This window comes from Mucor velutinosus, assembly GCF_035048745.1.
Source record: "Mucor velutinosus strain NIH1002 chromosome Unknown tig00001569, whole genome shotgun sequence".
Lineage (NCBI taxonomy): Eukaryota > Fungi > Mucoromycota > Mucoromycetes > Mucorales > Mucoraceae > Mucor > Mucor velutinosus.
In genome coordinates, this window is record NW_027041921.1 from 298,583 (window position 1) to 326,070 (window position 27,488).

Below are 27,488 nucleotides of genomic sequence, written 5' to 3' on the forward strand. Positions count from 1 at the left end.
GTGATCATGACAAACGATTTACAGTGGATTCAACTGCATGACAACGTGTATATAAGATCAGCGTGAGGCATGGACAGCTATAGTGGACAAAATGAACTTCTCTTTATACTTTACATCTCAATTCTCTCTCCCAATGATGAAATTTGCAACCTTGAATAATCAGAAACTGACATGTATTTTTCTCACATCAGATGTCTACTGAGAACTCCCAAACTTCCATCCAGTCCCGTGGTGAGCAAAAGGCCCGTAAGGCCATCCTTGCCCTCGGTTTGAAGCCTGTTGCCGGTGTCAACCGTGTCACCTTCACCCGTGGTAGAGGTGTAAGTTTTTTTTCCTTGTATCGCAAGAAAGGCACAGATGATTGATATTTTTTTTTTCTAGATGGTTTATGCCATTGCCACCCCTGAAGTCTTCAAGTCCCAAAACTCTGATACTCACATTGTTTTCGGTGAGATGCAAGTTGAGGATATGGCTGCTCGTGCCCAACAAGCTGCTATGGAGCAACAGCTCGCTGCTGATGCCGAAAAGACCGAAGAAGGTGCTGAGGTTGAGGCCGCTGTTGAGGAAGAGGATGAGGAAGTTGATGCCACTGGTGTTGAGGAGAAGGATATTGAATTGGTCGTCAGCCAAGCTAATGTCTCTCGTGCCAAGGCCGTCAAGGCCCTCAAGAACAACGAAAACGATGTTGTTAACGCCATTATGGTAAGTGAAAATCAATTGATGCTTTTTTTGGATTTTGTATATTGATCTGTTTTTGTATTTAGGAACTCACCATGTAAATTGAATAAATCTTCATTTATACGCGCTTAGTCTATTTTTTTCGCAGAAAATAAAATAAATTTACAACCACTAAAACATTATTGATGTTGTTTTGCCATGTATGAAGGATGATATTGTATATGACTGGTGTATACCTCTATCTAGGTGAATGTAACACTAGTGAGAGTCTCCATGGCAATATGTCGATTAATTTACAAAAGACCAGGCAGAGTGCCGCACATGCTGTGCGAGTTTGACATGAATACTTTGCCATCTTACTAAGATAAGCTAAATTAGCTGGTCAAGTGCGTATTACTACAAGGAAATCCTCTACAAAGCATTCGCAATTGAAGATACAGCACTTTTACGATTCTCCCAGTTTGTATCAATGGGAACGATTCAAAGATGGGCAGGCAGCATGCTTGCGTTACCTCTTGCTACTTGACAGTATGCAAAACACAGCAAAAATTTGGTGAATTTGAGCAGCAATTTCTCGTGTTAGAAGCCGTTTTAGACTGCCAGAATAGCGCTAAACAATGGTACTCGCCTTGCACTTACTTATCAACACATTTACTCAATTTTTTGGGGACCAAAAAATCATCGTCAAAAATCGATCAAAAACCAGGAGGTACCCCTCATGGTTTCCATCGAAAATCAAACGATCGCGTTTTTCACCTTGGAAATGAAGACTTTTACTATGGTATGTATTGGATCAAAATGTTTCTGTCGATCCAAAGCAACCTCTGAAACCACTTTTATGAGGTCTTCATATGCAAAAATTTGACATTTTGACCAAAAACCTTATTTCATATTTTCTAGAATTGCTCAATAAGTTCAGTCGAAACATATATTTTACTTGGCACCATGGGAAGCGCCTTGAAAAGCACTTCAAGAGTGTATTAGGAAGCATTGGATGACCATCACAATTTGTATAGTCGAATCTCACAAAATAGTTCGATCAAGTCGAAAATAACCAGAATCTGGCCAATCGTGAGCAGAAAAAGTAATACGAGTTTGAATCAGTTTTGGCTGGTGGTGCTGGCTGGCAAACTCAATGCCTTTCTAATCATGAAGGCAATACAGTAATAATAGATGCTTTTGAAGCGTATGGAAAGTAGATGGAAAATTACATAGCGCTATCATTAGTCATGATATTCTTCTTGCAATCGATATTCAATAGCGCCAGTCTACCAAGATACTTGTCAGACCAACTTCTTTCCTTTTTGAGGCTTTGAAAGTGTCTAGGGACTGAACATTTATTATTTTTTTTGGAGGTTCCAAAAAAAAAAAATGGGTTCCCAGCAAAATTGGAACCCGATTGGAGTGATAACTTTTGTTATAAGCCAATACTTTGTCAAATAACAATTGTTATTGATCTTTGGGTTCCAGTTTTCGTTCCAAGTGTGTATATTTGACATTTACATAAAAAATATTAGGATTTAATACATTCTAATGATATGTGCGTTATTCAAGGCCTTATCATAAAAAATATATGTACTCTTTTGGTTAATTAACACCTGAAAGAACTTTTTTTTTCGCTTTTAGTTTGTACTTATGTTCCTGAAATTTAATCAGAAACCCACTCTTTCTAGAATTTCAAAGGTATAAAGCTTTTTTTTTTTTCAAAATGAAAACTGTGTGTCTGATCTTTTTGCTTTGTTTATAGAAAAGCAAAAGCTCACGTTGAAGAAAATGAAGTGCCCCATTCATTAATTATTGAAAGATTTGCGCCTGAAGTACAAGAGCAGCTTTCCAGCATCAACCGAAGTATAGCAAATACAATGCGAGAATTGAAAGAACGTCAAAAGAAGTTGGATGAAATCCAGCAGCAAATGCAAAAAGTGTTTGACAATATAGTCACCGGAAAGCAGCAACTGCAACTGTCTTTTAGAATGGACCAAGGGAACCAAGCAGTAGCGACAACAGGCGCTGTCGCAAAAACCTCTGCCTTGCCAAGATCAGAAGATGTATCGCAATCAAAACAATTTTCGGAAGAATCCCAACAAAGCCCACCACCACCAGGTTACAACAACACCGCAGTTGCAACTATTTCACTTCCATACAATCAAGAAGGTGTACCGTTATACAAAATGAGTCGACAAGTGACAACTGTGTGTGATCTTTGGGACGAGTGGACAATAGGTCGAGATGGATTCTGGTCTGTTCAAGAATTAGAAGACAAGTGGGGCGCTAAATGGAGAAAAGACGACAGAAAATGGTTCAATATCCGTAAAAAAAACATTGATTCCGTTGAAGACCTTCAGCTGGATCTTGGTCTCTCCCCCACTTCTGCTGTAGGCGCCCTACAAAAGGTGTTCAACACTCGCCACTGGTCTTTGGATCGCTTGGGCACCGAGCTCCAAAAAGGCGCTTTTTTTTCCTTACGAAGAAACGAAAAGAAGAAAATTGCAACACTTCTAGCTGAGCCTTTTTTACCATCAATAGTTGCATTTTCATTAATAAATATCTTTGTTTTCCTGTGGATTTTGTAAAAATCGCTTAAAATGTGTTATGTAAATCTGGGTCCCAAAATAGCAGGGAACCCCAAATGGCACCCACTACTGAGAGTTGGTAAATAATCCTTTATTATGATATGCTTATTTTATTATTCATTAGTTGCCTTGTTCAAAGACAGTTCGAGTTCTTTTTCCAGTGCTGCTTGGAGACATAAATATTTTTGCTGGCTTGATATCACGAAGTGGGGAAAGCCTTGAGCTTTGACCTAAAGTATTACTAATGTCGGCAAGAGCAAATCTGTTGCATTGATAGGCGTTGGCTAATGAAACCACATTACTGTTACTGACCAGGCTTCTTTTCCATCTAAAGAGATTGAACATTGTTTCACGCAGTATTTCCATTTCCAACAAGTTCTTGATGATAATCACCTTGCCAACTTCGTGAGCAACATACTGATCATTCATCTTGAATATTTGAGAGATATACGCATTTCGTCCTGAAAAGTCCAGATAAGCAATAGAAATACTTTCTTCAAGTGTCAAAAGATGGATTTCATTCAGAATACAAGCATTAATTCTGAAATTTTTGGATTGCTGATACAATAAAGTTGTATATGATGCATCGCCCTTCTTGAATTCCAAAGAACAAAGCTCGATATCTCTACTATCTTGTTCACTAGCTACAATCAAGTCCAATCTTCTACCAAATGTGATATCACCTTCGTTAATGATTTGCATTCGCTTTGATGCTTCACAGACGTTTTCTCCATCTTTGACAAAAAGATTGGTTTTTTTGAATAGGATGTCAACGATATCTGCAAATTTGCGTAAATATGTATTCTCAGCAAGCTTTTCCTCTTTCTTCCACAAATTGAAATTATTGATGCTGAATTTTTAAATAGATTAGATAAATATCTATAAAGCTCCATTTTGACTTACACTGAGCTAACAATAGAAAGCAGGATGTATTTTTCACTTTCTTTGTTTGTTTCCTTATTCTTCTCATTATCTAAGTATGCGGTTATACTTGCCGTATCAGAGCTATAAATACAAATGTTAATTTATGATTTTCAATAAATTTTAGTAGACTTACTCGAACTGAAATTGCTTGAGCTCATCAAATAAGTTATTGATCGTTTCGTACATGATAGGGGTTAAGTAATCGCTGAAATGAGATCGTAAGTCGGCACATTTTGATTTGATATCATTGAAATCTTCTTCTGGTAAAGATTGAGAGGCATAGTGTTGATAAGTTTCGTTTAGTAAGTTAATGCATAATGATTTGGTCAGCTTTTCCAATTCACCATGCTCCGCTTTATTGAACACTACTTGCTGTATTGCGTTTTCTTCCTGACATTCTTCTTTATCTTCGTCTTGTTGCACTTTATTTTCCTCTTGACCTTCCTCTTCATTTTCTCCTTGCCGTACTTCATTTTCTTCTTGACGTTCTATTTCCTCTTCTTCTTCGTGTTCTTCGCGTTCTTCTTCGTGTTTTTCGCGTTCTTCTTCGTGTTCTTCGTGTTCTTCTTCGTGTTCTTCGTGTTCTTCGCGTTCTTCTTCGTGTTCTTCGCGTTCTTCTTCGTGTTCTTCGCGTTCTTCTTCGTGTTCTTCGCGTTCTTCTTCGTGATCTACTTCGTATTCTTCTTCATGTTCTTCTTCGTGTTCGTTTTCGTGTTCTTCTTTGTTAACATCGTGAGTTAAATTATCCAAGAAATCGTTTCGAGAGGCAGAGTACACAGTGCTTGATATCTGTAGACTGGACACTTTGAATTCATGAAGTGAATCTCTCTATAATATTTTTTTAAAAAAAAGCATCATAGATGTCAACAGAAAGAAAGAAATTATTTTAGTCACACTTACAGTTGCTTTAGCGACTTCAAAGATTCGTTTAAATGAGATGCTCACAGTTGAAGGTCTATATAATAATAAGTAAAAACTACAAAGTAAAAAGAAACAAGCTTACCTGGCCTGTAGTTTTTGTTCTGGCCATTTGACTTGAACACATTTGTTGTATGCTCTAACCCAATCTCTTTGTAAACATAAAGGAGTTTTGGTTTCGATAAGAATGGAGATTTTTTCAACCAATTTTTGCTCCTTTCGAACAAGGTGATTGAAAGAAGGTCTCGGTGCGTTAGAAATATACCGTTCTATAAGCTCTTTTTGCTTATCCATTTTAGTAATGTCCAACAGTGGTATAAAACGAATTTGCTGTTCGTATCATGGTGCAACACTGTGATGCGCGGAGCGTTAAATCATATTTGTCTACGTCACTAAAAAAGTCATTCATTTTTTCCCTTACTCAACTTAAATTTATTTACAATTTCTTTTTTCTTTTGTACTTGGTAGAAGATGAGGATGCTTGTATTAATGTGGGAATCCAGCATCTAATCTTAGATCGTTGCTGGTAACGGACCTATGACTGTGACCCTAGTGAAATTGTAGTTAGTGGTCTGATGGATACATGCTTGACATTACAAAAGTAGCGCAATTACTGCAAGACACTTCTTTGAATAATATCTTGTTAACACAAAGGTAAATGATTAGCTATATAAGTATTTCTAGACAACTTAAACATTTAGCTATTTATGCTTTCTCTTAGATTCAAAGCCATTTGGTGTGTCTTGCTGTAATGTGGGAATCCAGCATCTAATCTTAGATCGTTGCTGGTAACGGACCTATGACTGTGACCCTAGTGAAATTGTAGTTAGTGGTCTGATGGATACATGCTTGACATTACAAAAGTAGCGCAATTACTGCAAGACACTTCTTTGAATAATATCTTGTTAACACAAAGGTAAATGATTAGCTATATAAGTATTTCTAGACAACTTAAACATTTAGCTATTTATGCTTTCTCTTAGATTCAAAGCCATTTGGTGTGTCTTGCTGTAATGTGGGAATCCAGCATCTAATCTTAGATCGTTGCTGGTAACGGACCTATGACTGTGACCCTAGTGAAATTGTAGTTAGTGGTCTGATGGATACATGCTTGACATTACAAAAGTAGCGCAATTACTGCAAGACACTTCTTTGAATAATATCTTGTTAACACAAAGGTAAATGATTAGCTATATAAGTATTTCTAGACAACTTAAACATTTAGCTATTTATGCTTTCTCTTAGATTCAAAGCCATTTGGTGTGTCTTGCTGTAATGTGGGAATCCAGCATCTAATCTTAGATCGTTGCTGGTAACGGACCTATGACTGTGACCCTAGTGAAATTGTAGTTAGTGGTCTGATGGATACATGCTTGACATTACAAAAGTAGCGCAATTACTGCAAGACACTTCTTTGAATAATATCTTGTTAACACAAAGGTAAATGATTAGCTATATAAGTATTTCTAGACAACTTAAACATTTAGCTATTTATGCTTTCTCTTAGATTCAAAGCCATTTGGTGTGTCTTGCTGTAATGTGGGAATCCAGCATCTAATCTTAGATCGTTGCTGGTAACGGACCTATGACTGTGACCCTAGTGAAATTGTAGTTAGTGGTCTGATGGATACATGCTTGACATTACAAAAGTAGCGCAATTACTGCAAGACACTTCTTTGAATAATATCTTGTTAACACAAAGGTAAATGATTAGCTATATAAGTATTTCTAGACAACTTAAACATTTAGCTATTTATGCTTTCTCTTAGATTCAAAGCCATTTGGTGTGTCTTGCTGTAATGTGGGAATCCAGCATCTAATCTTAGATCGTTGCTGGTAACGGACCTATGACTGTGACCCTAGTGAAATTGTAGTTAGTGGTCTGATGGATACATGCTTGACACTACAAAAGTAGCGCAATTACTGCAAGACATTTCTTTGAATAATATCTTGTTAACACAAAGGTAAATGATTAGCTATATAAGTATTTCTAGACTGCTTGAACATCTAGATGTTAATATTTTTCTTGTTATAAAAGAGTGCTATGATACTGATTTTGTAGAGGTGCTTGGTATTAAAGCAAAATGCTGCTATATGTACTACGAAAATAAACAGAGCTACGAGATATATACCATACTGTTCTGCTACTTTCAGCACTGTTAGCTTATCTTAAATTACTCGATTAAGTGCTTGATTTTCCCGCACTTATTATACTAGCCGATCAATCTTGTTACGCTCAATGACAGCGTTGCCCTGCGGGCTCTGGCCGAAGACATTTCAAATCAGAGACAATGGTATATTAAGTAGGTTTTAAACAATCAGATAATAGTTAAAAAAAAAGGCTATATCATCAGAGCCAGGAGGGGGAGGTATCCATTCGCTGCCGACGCTCTTAAGATGGCGACATAAAGCTGGTCATGCGCAAATACAGAACTTCTATCAGATCTACAGCGACTTTTTTTTAAGATATTGTCATTGCAAAAGACGCCTTTATAAGGCAAACTCCCCAAAAAATATTCAAGCTAACCAGTTGTCCTTCCAAATCCATAATCCCCATTCAATTAGCATCGCAATCGTCATTGTCATCAACAGAAAGACATTTGGGTCAGCCAGTAGCAGCGCAGCCGCCAAAATTGATTCAAACTCAGCTTTTTTTTTTTCTGCTCAAGATTGGCCAGATTCTGGTTATTTTCGACTTGATCGAACTATTTTGTGAGATTCGACTATACAAATTGTGATGGTCATCCAATGCTTCCTAATACAGCCCCTGGTGGTAGGGCGAAGTGGTAGAACTCCCGTATGCCAACGGGAGGATCCCCGGTTCAAATCCTGGTGAACGCAAGTTGTTTGATTTTTTGACGTAGTACTGATGTCCTCGTTTGGTGTTTTGTATTCTTATCCATTATCTATATTTTGACGATTTCCGCAAGACTGTATTGGCTCTAGGAGTCGCACCTTATTAGTAGTAGATTTCTTTCCCAACTTAATTCAAAAATATCTTATTCCCCTTCATTGCAGACATTGGGTCCACCAACAGTCTTTTCTATCCCTCAGTATGACATTTAAAGGACTTTAAATAAAACCTGGAGCTCGTCTCCCCTACAAAAAAAAAAAAAAAAAAAAAAAAAAAAAAAAAAAAAAAAAAAAAAAAATGCTTCCTAATACATGCCCCTGGTGGTAGGGCGAAGTGGTAGAACTCCCGTATGCCAACGGGAGGATCCCGGTTCAAATCCCAGTGAACGCATTTTGATTAATTATTTACGGTCGTACTGATGTCCTCGTTTGGTGAATGTTCTCTTATCCAGTATCTCTGTATGACAACTTAGCATGATTGTATTGGCTCTAAGTGCCGCACCTTATTTGTAGTAGATTTCTTTCCCAACTTCCTTTCCATAATTTATTCCCCATCATGACTGACATTGGGTCCACCAACAGTCTTGTCTATCACTCATAGCGACATTTACAGGACTTTAAAAACTGGAGCTCGTCTCCCCTACAAAAAAAAAAAGCTTCCTAATACAGCCCCTGGTGGTAGGGCGAAGTGGTAGAACTCCCGTATGCCAACGGAAGGATCCTCGGTTCAAATCCTAGTGAACGCAAGTTGTTTGATTTTTTGACGTAGTACTGATGTCCTCGTTTGGTGTTTTGTACTCTTATCCATGATCTATATTTTGACGATTTCCGCAAGACTGTACTGGCTCTAGGAGTCGCACCTTATTAGTAGTAGATTTCTTTCCCAACTTAGTTCAAAAATATCTTATTCCCCTTCATTGCAGACATTGGGTCCACCAACAGTCTTTTCTATCCCTCAGTATGACATTTAAAGGATTTTAAATAAGACCTGGAGCTCGTCTCCCCTACAAAAAAAAAATGCTTCCTAATACACTCTTGAAGTGCAGGCCGAGGTCTACGTCAAGGCGACCCACTCAGTCCACTACTCTTTAACATTGCCTTCGACCCACTGCTTCGTGCTATAAACAATCACAGCAACATCACAGGTTTCCATTTACCACTTGAAACTAATCAATCTAAGACTATGCCATCCCCTCCTCCCATCAAAGTTTTAGCATACGCGGACGACACTCTTGTGGTCCTCCGGAATCCCACAGAATTTGAACACCTCTAAGACATCATCAACCAATACATGGCCGCATCCAATGCATCTCTCAACTACAGTAAAACCCAAGCACTCTCGTTATCCGGTAAACCACACCCACCCTGGATTTCTTTCCTACAAGATCAGGGTATCACATCATGGCACGACCGCACTGCTACCGAACCTCTCACCTACTTAGGATTTGCCATATGCTCAAGTGCCAATCAACGCGCAACCTATGCCCTCTCCATCATCTCCAAGATTCGCGCCTATTGCCAGCTTCACTCCACCCGCGCACTAACATACCGAGGTAGGGTCACCGTCATCAATGCGCTCTTATATTCGAAACTTTGGCACGTTATGCGCCTCTTTACATTTTCATCCCCTGAACTCAAACAGCTCCAGCAACTCGCCGCCACCTTTATCAACTGCGGATCCAAAATCTCTCGCCTCGCTTTTGACCACCTCACCCACTCCATCAACCAAGGGGGCTTGAAGCTCCTCGATCCAGCCACTCAAGCTAATGCCTTACAATAGCGGTGGCTCTACTTCCTGATTCACCCCCCCACAAGCCTCACCTTCACTTATGCCGTCCATTCCCATCCTTAGATACACTCTCAGCTTTGTTCTTTCTACTGCCGAATATCCTTCCTATCATTGGTCATTCCTATTTCCCCATTGTCGACCGGTCATTCCTCGCCTTTTTGGTCCCATAGTCAACTTACTACGAGCCGTAGATTCGATCCCCCACAACTACCATTTCAGCCATGCCACCATGTCCACATGCCTTCACCTACCACTGATGGAACTCCTCGTCCACAATCTCCCCCCAACCCACCCAATAGCTCACCTCTTTCAACCCTCTCACAACGTTCTCAAGAACCAACCAACAATCCGTCAGCTCAAAGGATCCGATATATTTATCTTCAATCCCAACCGACTCTGCCTAGAATACAATCATCTCCCCAAGCTCTGCCACACGGCCCATCAATCAACAAAACTATCTCTCTACTTTGCTCTAACCAACTACTTCTCAACAACTTTGTCCTTTACAACTTTCTCCCCAATGCACCGCGACCTCACAACGCCTTGGAGGTTCACAACCTTCCAAATTCTAACATTCCTTCATTTCCAGCTCTCCACTCCTTTGTCACCACTCTTCTTATACCTCCAGAACCCAACAATATTCGTCCAACTACTAAAGTTACTTCTATCAAATACTTCAAATGCCTCCTAACCTCTTCCTCTCCCCCTACCCCTAGTTATATCCTTTCTTCTACTCAATGGAGTCAGTTTTGGAAGCTCGAAATAGCTCTGAATGCACGTAATACTTGGTACCGAATCCTCCTCAACAAAATAGCCACCAAAGAACTCCTACACCTTCGTATGTCTGATAAATTCGCTCCTCATTGCACGATCTGCCCTTCTAGAACTACCAACATAGAAATGACAACGCACTTTCTCTTTTCCTGTCCTATCGAATACACTGTCTTGTCCCAAGCACTCTCCACATACATAGACCCAGATCTACAATCTCCCACTTATGAGTAATTTCAAGAACTTCTCCTCCTTCGCTCCCCCTTACAGTCTCAACATCTTCACCCTACCCCACTCTCACCACGTACCAAGTATTTTCTTGCATTCTTCAAGCAATTTGGAGCTGCCACTACAGATCCATCTTCGACTCCTTTCATTTTGAACCCCTCCAAGTCATGCTCTGCATAGACAGGGCACTATATACTTTAGTTTCCCAAGACAACGTTCACTCACTTCTATAGCAAAACACCTTATATCCAGTCTTACTATCCTCTTCCCCACTTCGGGTACGTTAATAGGACTTTAAACAAAGAATTTTATTAATAAAACAATAATCTTCCTTAAAAAAAATGCCTTTCTGTTGATGGCAATGATAGTTGCGATGCTAATTAAGTGGAGATCATGGATTTGAAAGGACAGCCGGTAAGCTTAAATACTTTTTTTGGGGAGCTTTGCTTCATGAAGGTGTCTTTTGCAATGACAATATCTTAAAAAAGTCGCTGTAGATCTTACACAAGTCCTGTATTTGCGCATGATCAGCACTATGTCGCCATCTTAAGAGCATCAGCAGCAGCGAACGGTATAATAATTCTACTATTAGAAAATGGAGATTGTGGCTTACAAATGCTGCATAAAACTTGAATCTTCTTTCACAGCGTCTCAATAATAATAGGCTTCGTTTGATATCAGTGTAAGCAAAAAGGGTGCCGAGGGAGATACCTTCTCTCCTCCTCCTTCTGGCTCTGATATAAGCTTTCTGTTGCTAATAATGGATTGCTTAAAATCTACTTGACATAGCAAATTTTTATTATCTCTGATTAGAAATGTCTTGGGCCGACGCCGTCATCGAGCGTAGCGTGATATATCGGCTAGTAGCTTATACACGATAAATAAGTTCCCCTCACTGTGAAAACCTAGTGAGGCCCAGTTTGAATGAATGTTGTAGGCAAGAACGTAGTGCCGTCTCTGGACTATTTATCAAGAATCGTAAAGAGTGTCTTTCCTCCAGATAATTAAAAAGCCGGGAGACACTTGTGGAATACACATGTATGCTCGCTTCATTGGTTTGATTGCTTTGCAGCACTCCATGTGCTGTAAATATGTCTCATCTCAACTGCTGAGTTGATGCTATGAGGGAAAGAAAAGCCTGTTTGATAGCAACAGACAATGTGACCCGTTGGAGAACATCTGTTTCAAGCATACAGACATCGCATCGTACGATCTGAAGCCATTGCTTACTCATACACGCTGTTTTATCCAGGGACATGTATTCAATACATAACTTGCTATGAATGCTATCTTTGCATTAAAGGATTTCGGCCAGAAAGAATTTGCAATCGTTGTATATATATATATATATATGTATATATACGTTACTAAATGGCTCGCATCCAACTACACGCATTACCCGGGGATTCGCTGAGGTGATCAGTGTTTCACAATTGATCGACAGAGTTTAACGCACATCAAGCTTTTTTTCTTTCATTATTCTATCGAGTATCCAAGATTGGAGAGCGAATATAATGACATAAATATAATTCAAGTACAAAAAAGTTTTTTTTATCCAAATTGGTGATGCTTTTTTGCAAAAAAAAAAAAGAAAAAAAATATCAAAGAACAGTAAATTCTAAAAGATAAAAGTGAGACAGACGACACTGTTGCCGAATGTATATTACTGTGGCAGCGCCATGCCTTGAATAAAAGAATGTTTCTATCATACCTCAGTCGACGTATCCATTCAAATTGACCCCACACTGTCTCATCGAAGAAATACTCTTCTTCTCATTTGATTGCTTCTAGAAAGAAACGTATCACTTGAAAAAAGCTGTTCTTTTCTGTGAATTAACGACCAACTAACCGATAAATTCCTTGTATGTTCTTTTCTAATCCTAGCACTAAGCGGCAAGCTTATTTTTCTTATGCTAGCCTACAAACATAAGGTAATTCTGTGTAGCGTTGCTAGTATTTTATATTTTCTAGACTAGGCAATTGAGTTAGAGTTGAATCGCACAATGTTTGATTGCCGGATATCTGTCTATAATAGAGAAGGAATATAAAGCTTTTTTATGTGATAAAAAAATAATGATATGTGTTTGGATGGATATTTGCATAAAACCACGGTTATCAAGGCTGTAAATAGTCGAATCGATTGAGGCAATGTGATCAATATTTTGACTAATAAGATTTGTACCATCTTCGACAATAGAATTTTACAAATGACCTTGCAATTATGCTAGTACTACCGTAAGATTTCTAAAAGTATAATATATCTAAAACGATTGCTTTACTATGATAGACAAAGATATTGGTTTTTATCATGTCGGTTCTCTTGGTGAAATTTATTAGCATTTGCAAGATATGTACTAGAGAATGCTATATTTTTAAGGTACACATTCGTGGGGAGGGTATAATTAGATATTAGTGCATGTATGACCTTGTAATTATTAGTTATTTTCAGTAAAAAAAAAAACTAAGCATTTGCTCAGGAGCTCGCATGCAAAGTTTATTGTTATATGTATTCAAATTCTTTGTCGTCAGTGCTAGCAAAATGTAAATGTCAGACTATTGCCTTGAGATGTTCCCATAAAATGATCGCATCGTTTACAACTTTAAAAGAAGAGGTCATGCTTCTACACCTTATACTGAAACCACTAGACCTATTCAGGCGCTACTTGGCAAACAAGCATTTTGCCGACATGAAAATGGTATTATATTCTGTGACACTATCCTTGGAGTAACAACAGATTGCTTGATGGCTTTGCGGTTTGACATCATTTCTTAACATCTCCGCTTTTATTTATTCAGAAAACAAAATTCTATACGATGTGGACTTGTCATAAAGACAAGGACATGAACCACAAATATATAGCATTGCATTACAATACGAGCTTTCAGCTCTGTTTCTAGTCCTGGCAGATGCTCGATATATCACAAAATGGAGCAAGAATATGTCATTTCACCAAGGAATTCTGAGCACATTCATTTTTTTTTCTTGTTTAACTAGACATGCCGTCATTTACAATTATTGTTACCAATAAGATAGATGTTTATAATTAAAGACGGAGGATAGGGATGACATGTAGCTATTTGCTGTTCAAACGATGAGAAAACTGCTTATTACACTTGAATAAAATGGCTATATCGTACGATGCACAATAAAATTACAATATATATTTCATTAGTGCATGTCATACATGGCCAAAATGTATACATTCCTTCAGATTTTCTGCCACCGAGTTACGGTTATTCAAATTCGCTCATTCAATATCATTGTTGTTGATGTATCAGAATCATAAACCGAGAACTATATACACATCTTCCCAGTTTATTCAGCAGATAAGCTGCTATCAGTTAAATTATTGAAGGATAAGGGAATAAAAAAAAAAAAAGAAGGGATTAGCGGGTATTAGCAATGGGCACTCTATCGCCGTATGATATAAATTGTGTCAAATATTTGTATAAGGGGCATTTACGGTTTGATTTAAAGTCAATTTCTGCTGCATCTGTGAAATGGAATAAAGGGAAGTCATCAGCTAAAGTCATATCGACAGGAATAAAGACAAGATGCTCCTACAAATGAGATGTGTTATGCCATGTAGCAGAAAAGTGCTCATGGAAGCGGTTTTGATTTGAAATGTCAATGCAAACAATTTGGAGGCATTTGTGCTACCAAAGAAGAAGGTAATGTGAACATCTTAACGCTATGTGATGGGCCTTAGCATGCCCTTATAGCTATAGTTTATACATGTACCTGAAAACCAAAAATCTCATTGATTGTAAAAGAAGCATACATTAACAACCACATCAAATGTCAGTGCATTTGATTATTAGTTGAGCTAGAAAACCAAGGCGTGGGTACTCAACAAAAGGCCCACATGTACTGAGATTGATATGCAATAAAACCAACTTATCATTCAGTAATACAAGTAGCCAATTAAACTATCATTACCCGGACTCACATTTTATTTTCTGCTTTTTAATAAGCTGGATTATCCAAGACATTTGGACATATAAAAAAAATAGATATCGTCGAAAAGTTACTGAATTAAGGAACGAAAAGCTTTGTGAATAAATTAACCGAGAAAAAACATATCTAAATGCCGTGAAATGTGGTTACTAATTGGGTTTGACATGGAAAACAAGCCTTAACCTTTTAGTATTAAGGTCATACGAAATCTTACATTTGAACATGACGTCAAGGCCGAAACTCCGGTGCTTGTACAGCTCTCATTTCACTACATAAACTACCATCATCTGCTCGACTCGAGATCCATCATCATATTTCATCATCGGGCATCCTATCGCAGAAGAATATAAAACATGTTTGTTCAGTTCCCGGTGTAGAATCATACATATAGAAATTTGACATGCCAAGGATCCAGTGTAAATGTCGTTCTTGAAATCGAAGTTTCCATTCAAGGTTGAAACATAGACCTCTCATTATCTATTGTTGATTTGAAAATTGGGTTAGGCTTGTGCCAGCGTGGCACATTGATTTGTTGGAACTGAGTTTTCCCCCAGACAAAAGGTGCCTGTATTCCCGAATCATTCAACAATCCTGATCTTGAAGCTGACTTATTGTCGGCATTGCTAGATTTTCAGGGAGCTTTTTTCTGTAGCATTTTTGATTACCTTGGTTACCATGGTAATTTAAGCATCCGATGGATCCAGAATGAACTCACACCTAGCGTATAGAAAAAAAAAAAAAAAAAAAAAAAAAAAAAAAAAAAACTATATATATATATATATATAGTATGATCAATTGCTCGATTTCATCGAAGCTAAAAATTTTTACATTTTGTGTATTTCCTTCAACAAAGTTCCTCAATCAAACATTTCAAACTTAAGCTACAAAAACAAAAAAGAAAGGAACGAAGTCAGATTTGTAAATTAAGAAATCATGATACATCATCAGAAGAATAAACACTTTTGGTTACTATCTTGCTTGATTGCAATGTTACCAATGGTCGTCAAAGCAACTCCTGCTTGGAACACAGGTAAACAAGTACACATGCTCATTTGTTTTTGTTTGTATATCTAACAGATTCTTCTAGTCAATGGTTGGGACCTGAATGGCAATCAATGTCCATTGCCTACCTACAATGCCTATCCTTGCCCTGCTCTTTGTGTCCGTGAAATTTCCCAATGCCCTGAGATGGTGCGTCCCTCATGTCCTGCTGGTCAGACATACTGTGTTGATGGTTCCTGTCGAGAATCTTGTCCCACCGATCTCACATCTCAATGTGCCTGCCCTGGCGCACCTTCTTTGGAAGGTGGTGCTGTCTATAAGTGTTTAGATACTGCTCGTGTCAATGTCGAACACTTTGATGCTGCCAACAAGCAAGCCCAAACGGAAGCTGCTTGTGGTAACTACTTTGGTGTCTCCAACCTTACTAGCTGGAATGCTAACCCTCAACCTATGATGTGGAGCACTTGTCCTACTCCTGATTATGGCGAGCTTACATTCACTGAGCCTGTCTTTATTGCTTACTATGTATTCTACGGCTCCTGTGCATTCTTCCTTATTGCCTGGTCTTGTTACAAGTTTCTCAGAGAAAAGGTGATCAAAGCTCGCTATCATCAAGTGCGCGAGACGAAGCGCGACGATTATAATGATATCAATGAAAAGAAGGACATCAGTGGTGATGAGAGCAGCAAGGAGTCTGATAGCTCCTCTTCCATGAACTCTGAAGAACAAGAAGAAATGACTATCAAGGCTTACAAACGTGATTTCTTTGGTACTCTCTGCTTTATTTTGTACATGCTGCAAACTCTTGGTATGATTGCATATATGATTTTGATCACTTATGATTACTATCAAAATTACCTCTTCTTCCGCGGTAATGCTCTTGTTCAGTCCAGTACTTTTATGGGTCAATGGTACATCTTCTTTATCTGGTTCGCAACGCTTACTGTCTTCAAGAGCCGTATTCCCAACTTTTTCCGTATTCAATGCATGTATTCTCAAGGCCAATATGTCCAAGTGGAGCGCCCTGAACCTGCTATCATTGTCTCTACCGATGACGAGGACAAAATCACAGAATATGTTCGTATCATGGAGAAGAATGCTAAGCGAATTTTCGGTCTTGATATGGTAATTGCTACTTCTTCTTTGGAAAAGACTGGCAATGGTACCAAGTACTTTATCTACCAATGCACTCGTTATGTTTATCATCCTGAAACACAGCTCTTCAAGCCTCACCACTATGTTCTTGGTGAAACAAATGCTGAACTTGCCCAATTGACTCAAGGTTTGACCTCTCAGGAGGCTTTGGAACGCGAAGAAATGATCGGGCCCAACTTCATCGAAGTCTACGTGCCTAATATTCCTATGGCTATTCTTCGCGAGTTTGCCTCCTTTTTCTACATTTACCAATTTACTGCTCTTTGGCTGTTCTACTACTTTGCTTACTGGCAAGTAGGTATCGCTGACACTGCTGTCATTCTTGTTTCTGCTATTGTCAAGGTCTATGTGCGTCTCAAGTCTGAAACTCGTATTAAGAAGATGGCTGAATTTACTGACAACATCAATATTTTGCGTGATGGTCAATGGAAGGAAGTATCCACCTCTGATTTAGTGCCTGGCGATGTGTTTGAAGTTGTGGAAGGTAAAACTGCTCCCTGTGATGCTGTCGTCTTGACTGGTAACATTGTGGCTGATGAGAGTTCTCTTACTGGTGAGCCCTTGCCTATCCGCAAGTTCCCTCTCCGTGCCAATGACCCCACTGTTTATGATAGCATGGGTGCCGGTAAGATCTCCACAATCTTTGCTGGTACTATCATCTCTCAAGCGCAACGTACTGAACACAACACTCCTGTCACTGCCTTGGTCATGAACACTGGTACTGCCACTGATAAGGGTGAATTGGTCAAGAAGATCCTGTTCCCCACTCGTGTTTCCTTCATTTTTGACGAACAAATCAAGATTGTCATTTTGATTTTGCTCTGCTGTGGTTTGGTCTGTCTTGGTTTGGCTATCTGGCTTTACACCAGTGGCACTAGTGCCTGGTTCTATGCCATGTTTGCTATCTGTCAATTGGTCTCTCCCTTGCTCCCTGCTGCTCTTGTTGTGGGCCAATCCGTCGCTGCTGGTCGTTTAAGAAAGAAACAGATTTTTTGTGTTGATCTCCCTCGTATTTTGATGGCAGGCAAAGGTAAGAATACAATACAAGTGTGTGTATTAGTGATACTGATGTGTATATGGAACAGTGCAACTCTTTTGCTTTGACAAGACCGGTACATTGACCAAGGAAGGTCTCGAATTTTTTGGTGCTAAGCCTATCACTGATATTGACAACATTGTGGAACAACGCGCTAATGCCGTCAACCCTGAATTCGACTCTCACATTGAAAGCATCGAGGAGATTCCTAGATTAATGCAAATTGGTATTGCTACATGTCACGCTGTTACTACCTTGAATGGCCAATTCATTGGTAATCCTGTGGACATTGAAATGTTCCGTTCTTCCAAGTGGACCTTGAAGGATGAGCCTGAAGATGAAGCTTATGTGGATACTTTGACTCCTCCCATGGCTGCTCCTGGTAAGATTGGTGCCGCTGTTCATGTATTGAAGCGCTTCGAATTCGTCCATGCTCGTATGTCCATGTCTGTCGCTGTCCTTGATACTCACACCAACAAGGTCCATATCTTTGTCAAGGGTGCTTACGAAAAGATCAAGGATTTGTGTAGCCCCAAGTCTATCCCTGCTGATTACAACTCTGTTACCTCTGGTTTGGCTCGTCAAGGCTGCTATGTTCTGGCTCTCGCGCACCGTGAACTTGATCTCGAGCAAATTGGCGGTATTGAAGGTTTCCGTAACTGGAACCGTGACCAAATGGAAGAGCACATTGATTTCTGTGGTTTGATCATCTTCAAGAACCAACTCAAGGAAGACACAACTGAGAACATTCTGGAATTGAAGCGTGGTGCTACTCGTACCATTATGATTACCGGTGATACTGCTTTGACTGGTGTTTACATTGGTCGTCAATGTGGTATGGTCAATGAAGGGTCTCGCGTCTTTTTGGGTGATTTCGACAAGTCCATGGGCCGTATCGTGTGGTCTGACGTGGATGAGCCTGACGTGTTCCCTGATGTTAACATTGACGAGGCTTTATTGAACCAAGCTCATACTCCCTGTGAATTGGCAATGACTGGTAAGGCCTTCGACTGGCTCTGCGAAACCGACTTGATTAGAAAGTATCTTTTGGACACGCGTGTATTTGCTCGTATGACGCCCGCCGGTAAGGTCAAGTGTGTTCAACTCCATATGGAAAGAGGCATTACTGCCATGACTGGTGATGGTGGCAACGATTGTGGTGCTCTTCGTGCTGCTCATGTTGGTATTGCCATGTCTGATGCTGAAGCCTCTATTGTGTCTCCCTTCTCTACAAGCAACAGAAGTGTTCGCTCTTGTGTTGAATTGATTCGTCAAGGTCGTGGTGCTCTTGCCACTTCTATCACCAACTACAAGTATCTTGTCATGTACGGCCAAGTCATGATGATGCTTAAGATCTACACCTTTTATTTTTCTGTTACTCTCTCACAAAACGTCTGGATTGCCGTTGATGTTTTGATTACCGTCTTGCTCACATACGCTGTTTCTCAATCTCACGCTGCTACTCGACTAGAAGGTCAAAGACCAACTGCTCGCTTGCTCGGCCCTCAAACACTTGCCTCTGTCATGGGTCTTGTTGCCATCAACTGGATCTTCTTGGCCTGTGCTTTTGACATGTTGTTCAAGCAATCCTGGTTCCGTTGTCACGAGTTTGATGCCTCTGCTGTCGATATCTCCAAGTGGTGGTTGTTGGCTGATAACTACGAAGCTGAAGTTCTGGCCTTGGTCTGTCTCTTCCAGTTTGTCAACAATGCTGCCGTCTTCAACTATGGCTACAAATTTAGAAAGGCCTTCTGGAGAAACTATTCTTTGGTATTCCTCTGGTTGCTCTACATTGCTATTGTGTCTTACTGGATGTTGGCTGACCCCAACAGATTTGGTTGTCTGTTCAGATTCAACTGCGGTACAAAGGAAGTCTTGAGCGAGCTTGGCTATGAAGTGCCACCTACTTATATTGAGCCTTACAACACACCTTTGGGTCACAATATTATGCCTTCTGATTTCCGTTGGAGACTCTGGGGCTTATGTCTTGGTAATATGGCTGCAGGTCTCGTCTATGAGAAGCTTGTAGTAATTGGCCCTGTTCATGCTTACCTTGCAAGAAGATTCCCTGTTGATAGATTACAAAAGAAGGCCTAAATCTAATGCTTTCTCTTTGATCAGACAACAGATGTACATACTACCATTACAACTATATATAATTTAATTACATTTTTTGTTTAACAGCCTTGTTGATCATATAACATATCCCCAATTGTGTATTACTAATAAAGAAAACAACCATTTTCAATTACACGAAAGCCTATTGTGCTATGCTTGAAAGTGAAAAGGAATTAAGCTCTCAGGTTTATGATTAGACTAAAGAGATGTCGGTTATCCTGGCTGTGGCAATACAATCGTACATAATGGATGGAGTCAGCCTTGATAGTTAACACGCAGGTATGAACAGATTTCAGTCTTCTATTTCGCGCGTTCTTATTGACATATTGGTTGCTATCTCTAAGGTTGAACAGGTTATCTGGCGTCCATTTTGACTTTCTTTGAAGATACACAGTCTTTGGCATGACGTTGTTTGTTGTCGTTACTTCCAGAGATGTCTTACTCAAGCCAGTAATTCTGCCTTCAAAGACATTTTGGATATCAGTGATGAGATAGTCCAGATTGAAGCCAATCAAATCGAGCATGAGATTGTTGTTTTCGTCCCTGATCTCGCTGAAATCACATTAAGGTCGAGTCTGAGCAATGAAGAGGAAAAGCACGATCTGGTTTGCTGTATAATCTCATTCGAATAACTAAGGTAGCTCTCGAAACGAATACACTTGAGGGCCAATGCATTCCGTCTCGGTTGTTTACTGTAGGCAGTGAGAGCTGCAATGATGCTTTGCGTACTGCGAGAAACGGAGCCACACAGTGTCAATTGGTACAGGTGCTTGATGTGGATGGCGAGATACTCCAGCAAGTCGTTTGTAAACAAGCTGGTATCAACGACGACGGTGTGGATCTGTGATTTGACGGAAAAGATAGGCTTCTTGATGGTATTGTCTGCCTTGTACATTTTGCAATTTGGCAGTGGGGGGGGGGGAAGAAGCTAGCACCAAACAAGCGTAGTGACTCTAGTTGTGGACATGCGGATACAATATCGTGCAAGACAACTTCATCATTGAAATGAATGGCCAATGTCTGCAATCGGTTGAATTTGCTCAAGTAGTAGCTTAGATCCATGTTCCCTGGGATACCACGCAGAGTGTCTCTATTGATGTTGAAAGAGATCTGGATGATCTTTTGGCAGTAGTGAAAGATGGCTGTGAGCTCTCTGTCTCTGGTAACTCTATTAACTACACTAAATGGGATATAGATTATCTTTAAAGCATCGAGATGTAGCTCTGATCTCGTCTGACACAGGAACTCGAGGAACTGGTTACTGTCATGCAACAATTGTAGTGTTCGTAGATGGATGCAAGCGTTCAAAATTCGCACAAGGACGTCTCCTCTGACAATGTATCTATCGCTCACCTTCTCTGCATTCAAAGAGAGGCAGCGAATGTCACTGTCTTTGATGGAAACGGGCTCATGGAACATCTTTCTGCATAATAATATTAAATCTTCGCTGCCCAACAGTTGAATGTATTGATTGTAGCCAGGTAGTGTAACTTGATACCAGGATTTGGAAACGAGCAAGCATGGTTGTTTGGCATGACGAGGCAGATAGCCAAGTATTTTTTCAATGATCTCTATGTGTAGATCTTCTGGAAGCATTTGTTATGCTGATGCGGTGCTGTTGTTTCACTGCAGTTGCGGATCAATGGACTGAGAGGGTGGTAGCAAGAGTGGTGATAAAAGAGAAAAGAATGGGTTTCGGTGCGAGACAAAAGAGTTGTTGATATATGGTCATGCTGACTGCGACTCAAAAAATAAACTTGTTGATTTGAGGTATATTTGTAGTATGCAGAGGCAGTTTGCGGCTCTCTCTCCTTCTCCTTCTCATCTATCGTCATAAGTAATTCGGTCTGAAACAGGTTACAAAAGGGCAGTTGCATTGGTTATATGCGCTGTGTAAATGTATGATTGCATTAATGAGCTTCTGATCTGTAGATGTCGGCTCTGCCGTGCTGAGTACATAGTGTTTACATGCCACTCTTTCAAGATATACCTACTGCCCCTGTTCGATCTATATTTAAGCCATGCATCTGAGTAATGCTGGATCTTGAATTTCAAGACATCAGTTATATAGATGGTATTGGTAGCTTCAGCTTGCTGATTTCCAACTGCAATTTGCCGTGAGTTGCTGTTCCTTGGAACACAGTTAAAGATCAATGTTACGCCCAATGAGATGCTTATTTTCCCTCATTCCTGGATATCAGGGATGATATACTGAGTGTTGAATACATGACAGAATCTAATGTAACGTATCTAGCCAACGAATGCCAATAAAAACAATTTGACATGCCCTGGAAACACTGTAGTACAATCAGCCCTAAATTGATGAGTAATTATACAAGAAAAGCTTTATTGCAAACATAATCAAAACAGAAGAGGCATGAGTAAAGAATAAAAGGTATACATTTAGAGAAGATATAGTAATGTTACAGCATAGATACAAAGCTAGTAGACTGCATTCATAGATAAGAGTCGTGTTGATACATAGATTGAAAAAAAAAGAGAAGGGGCATAGGTTAAGCTATCATAGTAAGCCACTCATTCATTGCTGAATTATCGGGTGCCTGGAAGGTATGTGAATCATATAGGGTATCAATTGTAAAGAAGGTTTTGGATTTCTATAGTCAAGGTTAGTCATCATGGCGGCAATCAGTGTACGGCTCAACGTACCATGGCATCAAATTTAGCGTCCTCTTTGTGTACGCCTTTGATGTTGAGGATATCAATCTCATTGATCTCGGATTGATCGAGGTACAAGAAGAGATATTGTCTGCATATAACTTGTCAGTGTATATCGCACATTGAGACTATGTAGCAAATGACTTACCCAGTCAGCACACACCAGTATTTATCCCAGGCTTCACTGTTGTTGGAGTCGTTTTTACGCATCAGAAAGCCCTTTTTTGTGTAGTCTTCAATGACAGGTATAGATATTTGATGAATTTGAGGTATCCAGCGACGCACAGTGGGCTTGATCAATGTATCTTGTGAGAGGGCTGGATCATCGCATGTCATTCTCTTGTTCTTTTTGGTCCAAAGGTCTATCACATCTTGTGCGGTCATAGAGGTTGCTTTTGCTGTCACTGTAGAGCCACACAGACGATCCAATTGTTCTGTCAAGAAGAGAGCGTACCGCAGTGCGTCTACTTGTTCCCTGCGTTGCATTTCTCGACGCTGCTTTTGGCACAAAACACGAGCTGGTGCAGCCACCCAGGGTAAATCCAGGCCACCGCTCAAATCAGGTTTGTAATGCACTACATACAAGCATGTGATTTGGATCTTGATAGGTGCTGATTTGGTAAAGAAATTGAGAATCACAGAGGAACGCTTGCTGGGCGTCTTTTTCTTGATATTAGCAGCTTTCTGTTGATCCTTGATGTGTACGTAAATGTCCTTTTCGAAATACAGCATGGAGTCAGGGCAGCGGACAGCCCAGGTCAGTGTCAGTGCTACTTTCTGAGCATTGGAGGTGATGGCGTTCAACAAACGAGTATCGTGCAAAGAGCTGTCCCAAGCGCAATCCACAGTGCATTTGTTGTCGACATGTGTGCTGGAAATGATGTTGAGTGGAATGTCAGCATTGCTGGTATTAGGAGACTCCACCACACGATGCTTGTTGTCTACGAGACGGATGTGACCAATACGCAAATCGACAATCTTATCGAGTGCTGCTGTGCTTGAAAGCGATAGGACGACACGGCGTTGTTGGCCTTGCTGCAAAGAGAAGGTATCGTGCTGACCAAGGATTTCACCAGCAGATACATGAGGTGACTCCACAGGCACTGGCTTGTAGTCGCCTTCAGGCGTAATTTCACGTATTTGGATATGAGCAACAACATCTTCTGATGACTTGGATGGTATCATCTTGTGCGCTTCGTCAGCGTCTTGCTTGATAATCAACTCTTGTAGGTAGTCTTGACAAGGCTTACCAAACACTTCAAATGAGATATCTTGGGTCTCAATGATATGCAGCATTTCCTCTGTGATAGCCATGGACAGTGTTTGATGGTAGTTGAATTGAATGGGTTCTTCGGTAACATCTGTCGTATCAGCGGCAAACACACCATCCAAATGGCTGCCAAAGGTAGATAATCGAAATTGGGCATGGGCGCGGGAGAATTGCTTGGGATTCAGGCCACTCAACTCGAGTACGACGATTTCAAACACCAGTTGCTGTCCAACATGCAGCAACTTGCGAGGGTCTTCGTCTTCCATGATGGCATCTTGTTGATAGGGATGACGCACAGAGCGAGCAATAGGTGAAATCAGCACTTTTAGGTGTCCCATCAGTCGACCTGTGCTACGACAATGTACTGACAAGATACTCTCCACAGGCACTTGGGTTGCTAGGTTACGCAAGGGGACCTTGGCCAGACCCAGCAACGTGAATTCAGGTACATCGTAGAAGACATCCTCACCTTTAATGTACTTTTTGGCATCATCACTATAGGAGGCAGCCGTCAGATAACGAAGACGAGCCATGAACTTTTCGATAGACCAAACGTAGACGGCGCCATGCTTTTTATCGACCACTTGCACAGCGATGCAAGGTTTGGCAGCTTTGAGTAAATCAGTATCATTGTACGACATGGCTTGCGCAGAGACATCATCATGGACAACGGCATATTGGTAGAAAACGTCCTTGTTGGCCTTGGTGGCCAATACATTGGCTTGGCGAACATAGACATCGTGCGTCAGCATTACCTGAGCCATAGCCACGTTGCGTTGACGTCTCCAATGATCAGCCACTTTCTGCACGGCAATACGCTCTTGTGGTGTGAATTCAAGGGGCTGCTGAGGTGAATATGACATACGACGGGACAGACGGAGGAGCTTGGCTTCGTATCTTTTGCGATGAAAATCCATGTCTTGCTCCAGCAGTGAAGAAGAGGAGGACACTGTGCTGGTGTCGGTTGTATAGTAGGTATTATCGTCGTCCAAAAATACAGAGGATGCCGTGGTAGAGTAGTTGCTACGGCGGACAGAAGACGAGGATGATGTGCGACGTGAAAGCGTGTCTGAGGATGCGGATTGGCGTTTACGAATGACTCGCACTTTGGCAACATCGTCAAACAGTTTGTCGAGGTCCTCGTTGGTGAAGTTTTCAAAATTAGAGTCGCTGATGTACGTATTGAGCATGGCTTCACGACGAGCAAAATTCCAGTCCATTACTTCGTTCAAAGGTGGAGGCACAACAGCATCGCCTGATGAGATGGGAGATGGTGGTGCACACGGACTATCGGCTCTGCTGCTAGGTTGTTGCTGCTGCTGCTGCTGCTCACGTTCTTTGAGTGCTTCTCCAGGGTTGTTGAAGCGAAACACATGGTGATCGCCCAGAATGATACGGTATCCACTATGAAGACGCTTGGGTTCTGAGATACGCATGCCGTTTACCATGGTAGTGCAATCGAGGCGAGGGTACAATGTGACAATGTCGTCTGTATTTTCGAAATAGCAGTGATTCTTGTTGATGTTGCTTCCGCTCAAACGAATGGATCCACTTCCATCTGTTCTTTCTCCCACGTCGTCGTCTACGAGATCTTGATCTACATGCGTGATGCCAGGCTTGATATTGTACATTAAGCATTCTGACATGAGTGGGTCTTCGTTCAAGTTGATCAAATAAGGCACCTCTTTAGGCGTATACAGGCCAACATTGTTCTTTTCGATTGTGATACCAAGGTGTTTGAGTGATTTCTCTCTGTCGATATGGATTTTCTCGGTGTTGTGGAGCTTCTCTTCCCATGTTTGATTCAAATCACCGAGCAGTTTCTCTGTCATTTGCAGCTGCTCCACCATTTCTTCTTTGGTGAGTTGCGTTGTATTGCCAGAAGCATCGGTAAAGACGACGGTAGATTTCGAATTTGCTGGTAGAGACTGCGGCGATAATGATTTTGGCCTTGCAATCTTAGCAACCGTGGGAGCAGCTGCACTGGCAGCTGGTGTAGATGCTCGTTTTTTCGTTGGATGTGCAATCGCTTGAATCTTTTCCACTTCTTCTGGTGCATATACCATGAGAGCTTGACGCAAAGCATCAACTTCGTCCTTTAATTCGCGCATCACCTTGGCATTTGGATCTTCGTTTACAACAGCTTTAGTCTTGATCTTCTTGGCTTGGTCAGCATAACGTAATGTACTGATGGTCTCATCGTAATCGGCTGGTGAAATAGCAGCAATCATGCAGGTTTTCGAGTTACCGCCCAGAGAATCCTTCAAAAGCCACGTCAAGACGGAATCACGGAAAGGTACGAACGCTTCTTTTGGTTTTTTGACCTTCTTGTTTGTTGATTCAGCAGAAGCTTGCTCAGCAAGACCTGCAATCACTTTACCAAGTGTGGTTAAAGACTTGTTAATGTTGGCACCTTCCTTCAACCGCACACCCGTCGCGCCAGTGCTGTTGGCACGCTCACTACCAGCTAAATCTACCAAACTAGAGAGCACAAACATGAGTAACAAACGTCAAAACATGTCATTTGTAAGCATCGGCTACCTTATACGAGCGACTTTGTCAGTAACTTGTTTTGTGGCAGGATCTAATATCTTTTGCGTAACGAATATAGTGAATACAGCATGAGAGCGAGAGGATGTCTCATTCATATTTGTAGCTGCAACAGTACGGGCTTTGTTGCCTTCATCCATCAGTTGATCGATATTTTCAAAAGAATTGACAGCCAAGCGGGATAAATCTTGAACATAGGGACCTAAGGTAGGATGTTCTCTTACTTTGAGGTTGCTCTTGTTGCGAGGATTCAACAAATCTCGGACCTTTTCGTTGTAGATTTCGATGTAGGACACCTCCACTTGAAAGTTTAATGTGTCTGTCTTTGCAGAGCGGATGCGATCGAACAATTCTGAGCAAGTTCTTGGAATGATACCTTTATCTTCACCGTAACCCATCTAGTTTGAATGTTTTATATTAGTTGTGTAACAAAAAAGATTCGTACATTTCAGTTACCATAGAATAAGATTTACCAGAGCCCGTTTGTCCGTCTAAAATAAGAAGGTTAGTCATCTAATATAAACAACAGGCAAAGTAGAGACGCTTTACAGGCAAATATACAGCAATTGTATCCGTTGAATGCGTGATCGAGTAGTTCTCTGCCAAGATCGTTATAAACACGTTCCTGATCTGCGTATTCGTCGTCGTCTTTATCCGCAGACCAATAAGATTGATCAAATGTAAATGCTTTAGGATCTTCTGTTGAACCAGGTGGTTTACTAATGATGGTTTTGTTGCCCTCCATACGAATAAGACAAGGCGCACCTCGAGCCTTTTCTAATGATGTATTTGATAGATGTTAGATCAAGTGATTCGCAAGCCGTATTCAGGCACACAGCAATCTACCTCGAGCATTTAAAGGTCTACAACGTACGACAACTTTGATATTATTTCCACTCATGTCAAATAGTACAAATAATAGGCTGTCAAGTATGTCGTTTTGTTTGTAATCAAAAAAGGGTAAAAAAAAAAAGAAGAAAAAATAGAGG

General features: G+C 40.5%; 8 protein-coding genes across 8 annotated transcripts; 5 read left to right on the top strand and 3 right to left on the bottom strand.

Annotated features, from left to right (window-relative positions):
• Positions 1-191: 191 nt before the first annotated feature.
• ATC70_012277 (RRM domain-containing protein) lies at positions 192-779 on the top strand (the record flags this gene model as incomplete). The annotated part of the gene is made up of 3 exons (XM_064831453.1): positions 192-320; positions 382-702; positions 765-779. 3 exons carry the CDS (start codon positions 192-194, stop codon positions 777-779), a joined length of 465 nt encoding a protein of 154 aa, XP_064677733.1.
• Positions 780-2,540: 1,761 nt separating this feature from the next.
• On the top strand, positions 2,541-3,251 carry ATC70_012278 (uncharacterized protein; the record flags this gene model as incomplete). The annotated part of the gene is made up of 1 exon (XM_064831454.1): positions 2,541-3,251. The coding sequence occupies one exon, from the start codon at positions 2,541-2,543 to the stop codon at positions 3,249-3,251; it is 711 nt and encodes a 236-aa protein (XP_064677734.1).
• Positions 3,252-3,371: 120 nt separating this feature from the next.
• Positions 3,372-5,220, bottom strand: LST8 (TOR complex subunit lst8; the record flags this gene model as incomplete). Its single annotated transcript, XM_064831455.1, has 4 exons — positions 3,372-4,101; positions 4,155-4,256; positions 4,309-5,003; positions 5,179-5,220. The coding sequence occupies 4 exons, from the start codon at positions 5,218-5,220 to the stop codon at positions 3,372-3,374; spliced, it is 1,569 nt and encodes a 522-aa protein (XP_064677735.1).
• A 4,017-nt stretch (positions 5,221-9,237) lies between these two features.
• On the top strand, positions 9,238-9,726 carry ATC70_012280 (uncharacterized protein; the record flags this gene model as incomplete). Its single annotated transcript, XM_064831456.1, has 1 exon — positions 9,238-9,726. The coding sequence occupies one exon, from the start codon at positions 9,238-9,240 to the stop codon at positions 9,724-9,726; it is 489 nt and encodes a 162-aa protein (XP_064677736.1).
• A 246-nt stretch (positions 9,727-9,972) lies between these two features.
• Positions 9,973-10,740, top strand: ATC70_012281 (uncharacterized protein; the record flags this gene model as incomplete). Its single annotated transcript, XM_064831457.1, has 1 exon — positions 9,973-10,740. One exon carries the CDS (start codon positions 9,973-9,975, stop codon positions 10,738-10,740), a length of 768 nt encoding a protein of 255 aa, XP_064677737.1.
• Positions 10,741-15,688: 4,948 nt separating this feature from the next.
• Positions 15,689-19,982, top strand: RPL33B_3 (60S ribosomal protein L33B; the record flags this gene model as incomplete). Its single annotated transcript, XM_064831458.1, has 3 exons — positions 15,689-15,722; positions 15,780-17,879; positions 17,935-19,982. 3 exons carry the CDS (start codon positions 15,689-15,691, stop codon positions 19,980-19,982), a joined length of 4,182 nt encoding a protein of 1,393 aa, XP_064677738.1.
• Positions 19,983-20,176: 194 nt separating this feature from the next.
• On the bottom strand, positions 20,177-20,898 carry ATC70_012283 (4-hydroxyphenylpyruvate dioxygenase; the record flags this gene model as incomplete). The annotated part of the gene is made up of 2 exons (XM_064831459.1): positions 20,177-20,546; positions 20,603-20,898. 2 exons carry the CDS (start codon positions 20,896-20,898, stop codon positions 20,177-20,179), a joined length of 666 nt encoding a protein of 221 aa, XP_064677739.1.
• A 1,618-nt stretch (positions 20,899-22,516) lies between these two features.
• Positions 22,517-27,400, bottom strand: ATC70_012284 (uncharacterized protein; the record flags this gene model as incomplete). Its single annotated transcript, XM_064831460.1, has 7 exons — positions 22,517-22,618; positions 22,671-22,770; positions 22,828-26,430; positions 26,491-26,897; positions 26,956-26,990; positions 27,049-27,276; positions 27,346-27,400. 7 exons carry the CDS (start codon positions 27,398-27,400, stop codon positions 22,517-22,519), a joined length of 4,530 nt encoding a protein of 1,509 aa, XP_064677740.1.
• Between the last annotated feature and the right edge of the window lie 88 nt (positions 27,401-27,488).